The sequence below is a fragment of the Eleutherodactylus coqui genome, chromosome 6 (genome assembly GCF_035609145.1).
Source record: "Eleutherodactylus coqui strain aEleCoq1 chromosome 6, aEleCoq1.hap1, whole genome shotgun sequence".
NCBI lineage: Eukaryota > Metazoa > Chordata > Amphibia > Anura > Eleutherodactylidae > Eleutherodactylus > Eleutherodactylus coqui.
In genome coordinates this window covers 46,312,903-46,316,653 of record NC_089842.1, presented here as the reverse complement: position 1 = coordinate 46,316,653, position 3,751 = coordinate 46,312,903, and the positions used below count along the sequence as shown (strand labels likewise).

General features: G+C 40.6%; 1 protein-coding gene across 1 annotated transcript; it reads right to left on the bottom strand.

The window, feature by feature from the left end:
* Positions 1–1,419: 1,419 nt before the first annotated feature.
* LOC136572072 (olfactory receptor 5V1-like) lies at positions 1,420–2,352 on the bottom strand. The gene has a single exon (XM_066572686.1). It carries the CDS (start codon positions 2,350–2,352, stop codon positions 1,420–1,422), a length of 933 nt encoding a protein of 310 aa, XP_066428783.1.
* Between the last annotated feature and the right edge of the window lie 1,399 nt (positions 2,353–3,751).

Here is a 3,751-nt window from a genome sequence, read left to right as displayed (position 1 = left end):
GGGGATGGTATAGTCTCTCTCTACGGAGAGCACCCAGAAGGGGTGTTGGGATGCCTAAAAGCTAAGTAAGGAGACTTATAAGGCAATGGTGCTCTGGGAAATTACAAACAACGAGTTACAAATAATATTCTGTGGTTATTATCACAGACCTTTTTAGACCTTTGTAGATCGTTGTAAGTATATTGACTGTTACAAAGAATAAAATAGATGGCATCTAGCACAAAGATTTTTGGATGTTCTGGCAAAAGTGGATCATGATTAAGAAAGTGTATGATCACCTGGATAGGTGCTATTTAAAGGGGTTGTCCCGCGGCAGCAAGTGGGTCTATACACTTCTGTATGGCCATATTAGTGCACTTTGTAATGTACATTGTGCATTAATTATGAGCCATACAGAAGTTATAAGAAGTTTTTCACTTACCTGCTCCGTTGCTAGCGTCCTTTTTTCCATGGAGCCCGCCTAATTTTCGGCGTCTAATGGCCAAATTAGACGCGCTTGCGCAGTCCGGGTCTTCTTCTTTTCTCAATGGGGCCGCTCGTGCAGGATGCCGGCTCCGTGTAGCTCCGCCCCGTCACGTGCCGATTCCAGCCAATCAGGAGGCTGGAATCGGCAATGGACCGCACAGAAGCCCTGCGGTCCACCGAGGGAGAAGATCCCGGCGGCCATCTTCAGCAGGTAAGTAAGAAGTCACCGGAGCGCGGGGATTCAGGTAAGCGCTGTGCGGTGTTCTTTTTTAACCCCTGCATCGGGGTTGTCTCACGCCGAACGGGGGGGGGGGGGGTTGAAAAAAAAAAAAACCCGTTTCGGCGCGGGACAACCCCTTTAAGTCTTATGTCGGAATATCATACTGAAATATAGTCCGTTTGCGAGTAGTCTAACTTTGCCTTACAAACAGCTCAAATGTACTTAGACACACACCTATATGAGTTAAGAGTGGAATACAGAGCTGTAATGGCAATTATACATCGTTAAAAACCATTTTTAGAGGTATTGGTAATGTTCTGGATCAATTCAAGCTAAATTGGACTAAACCAAACTTTTTGCCTAAGTCTGGCAAAATGGCTGAACTGAACTTTTGAAATCTTTGCTCATCACTGATATTTTTTAATAAAATTTCTTTCTAAAAATCTTGGCCGGGATGTCAAGAAAAAGAAGAAGTTGACATCACAGGCCTGATGAGGAGCACTCAAAAACACCAGTCCATATCTTTTCAGGATTGCTATATCCGTAATTGGTAGGAGAATAGCTTATTAAGTTTTAGCTAAGGGAATTAAGTTTAGCTGCAGTCCCATCTAAGTCAATTAAGACCTTGATGTAATCTCAATAAAAATACTGAAACAATGCAAAATAAAATTTAAAAAGTTGAAATATATACTAAAACTAACACAAGAGAGCACATAATAAGCAGAAATTATAATTCAGAATTTAAATTGCCGTAAAATTATATTTTTCATATTTGATTTGACTTCTTTGTTTCGTAGACTATATATGAAAGGATTTAAGAGTGGAGCAATAACTGTATACATCAAAGACACCACACTATTTTGGCCAATTCTATGACTAGACCTGGGTCTAAAATACATAAATATTCCTGAACCATAAAATACTGCAACAACTATAAAGTGAGAAGAGCAAGTTGCAAAAGTTTTTTTCCTGCCTGATACAGAATGGAGCCTTAAAACTTTTGAAATGATTTCCACATAGGAAATGATTGTTACTACAAATGAACCAATTATAACACAGCCGGCAATGACAAATATCACAAGTTCATTGACCCAAATATCCTGGCAGGAGAGTTCTAGTACTGGTGGAACATCGCAAAAAAAATGGTCTATCTTATTGGATCCACAGAATGGCAATGAAAATGTGACCACTGTGTGTATTAGAGCATTAGCTGCACCAATGATATATAAGCCCGCTATTTGCTGGATACACACTGTTTCATTCATAATGACATTATATAACAGAGGGTGACATATAGCATTATAGCGATCATAAGCCATGGCCGCCAGCATAAAACACTCTGTTCCAGAAAACAACAAAAAACAATACATTTGTATAACACAGCCAGAAAAGGAGATGACTTTACATTCTGACAGTAAACCAGACAACATCTCAGGGACAGTGCATGAAACATAGAGTATCTCCAAGAAAGAGAAATTAGCAAGAAGGAAATACATTGGAGTGTGAAGGCTTGGACTAAGTTTATATGTAATGATTATAGATAGGTTCCCACCCACAGTGATTGTATACATGCATAGAAAGATTGGAAAAAGGGAAACTTGATGTTCAGTAATTCTAGAAAATCCCAAAAGAATAAATCCTGTTACCACTGTGTGATTGATATTCATTTCAAACAATTCCTAGAAAAGAAAGGCACATATAAATATTTCATATGTACTATAAAACTAAGGATGACTATTATTATAAACTATAATAAAAAATTATAATATATCTGTCGCAGCTTGTCGGTCGTGACAATGTCATGGCATGGTGGCCGTGACACAGGGTGAGACCTGTCGCCGTGTTGCTATGTAGGACAAGGGTTAATGCATGTTGTGCAGAGATTGCTTTGCTATCTTTCTATATGCTGCATGGGTGCAGGCTGACTGTTAGTCATTCCCGGGTGAGGATTGGGAGTGTGGTTTTCTAGTTGCTCTTTCTATTAGCAGGTGTGAAGAGCTTTATATTTGTACCCTGCCCTTTCCTCCTTGCTGGTTATTCAGTTCCTTAGAGAGTTGGTTGGCGTAGGTGGGAGTCTCTAACCTGTGTGTAAAGCTTCAGATTCAGTTAAGTATTGGTGTTTCTTCCTGTTGTTTTTGTTAACCCCTTATTGTTTTGCTTTTACTTTGTTGTATCAGTGCAACTCTCCAGGGGTTCCTGTAAGGGACAGTCAGGGCCTAGGGGAAGACAGCGGGGCTGTCCTTATCAGGACAATTACTCTGCTTTTAGGCAGGGGCTCCCCATTTTCCTTTTAGGTAAGAGACAGGTCTTTTCCATCTATTGTGCCTGGAGTGGTGTTCACTGTCCTGCATTGTTGGTGCATGCTTTTTGCATTCTGTGTGAATGTTACCCTGCGTCCGTGTTGGGCGTGACGCTCTTGTGCCGAACGGACGTGACAATATCAATTGTCATAGGCATACAGTTGAGCTGCAATACCAGGCATACATAGACAAGTCTTTGTTCCTATATAATCTATGAAGGAACAATAAGTAAAACACATCACCCATTTTCGACCCCTGGATCTCCAGTTATCTTTGCCAAGTCTATTTCCAAGCTGCAGTCAAGCTGTATGTTGAACATCTCAGACAACTGCAGCTACTCACAGTTCAAAGGTGAAGCCTGTAATCTGCTGCAGCTGTCTGTGACGTTCCACATATGGACTGATTGCAGCTTGCAAACAGACCCTGAAGTGAGATGGAAGTTGCAATGCTGGAGCTGCAGGGGTCTGAGACAGGTGAGCATATGTTCTGTTATTCTTTTTCCCAATGACGTGTTTGTTTTTATTATATATAACTTGCAAAGCCCCACCAATAGGAGCCCAGAAAACAATGCATAAAACACATATATGAAGTTTTCTATAGCTAATTCTGTGAAACACTATGATTTAAGGGGTTGTATGAGTTCTAGGTTTCACTAAAAAGCTTTTCCCATGCTGTAAAATAACTAACAGGCATACACTTACCTGTCCCTCCATGTTCCATGTCGCTTCCCTGGTCTTCCCTCTGATGTCATGTTTACAGGCTACAT

What these genes read in the sequence shown, in the direction of transcription:
- LOC136572072 (XM_066572686.1), bottom strand. Translation starts at nt 2,352, where the DNA reads ATGAATATCAATCACACAGTGGTAACAGGATTTATTCTTTTGGGATTT.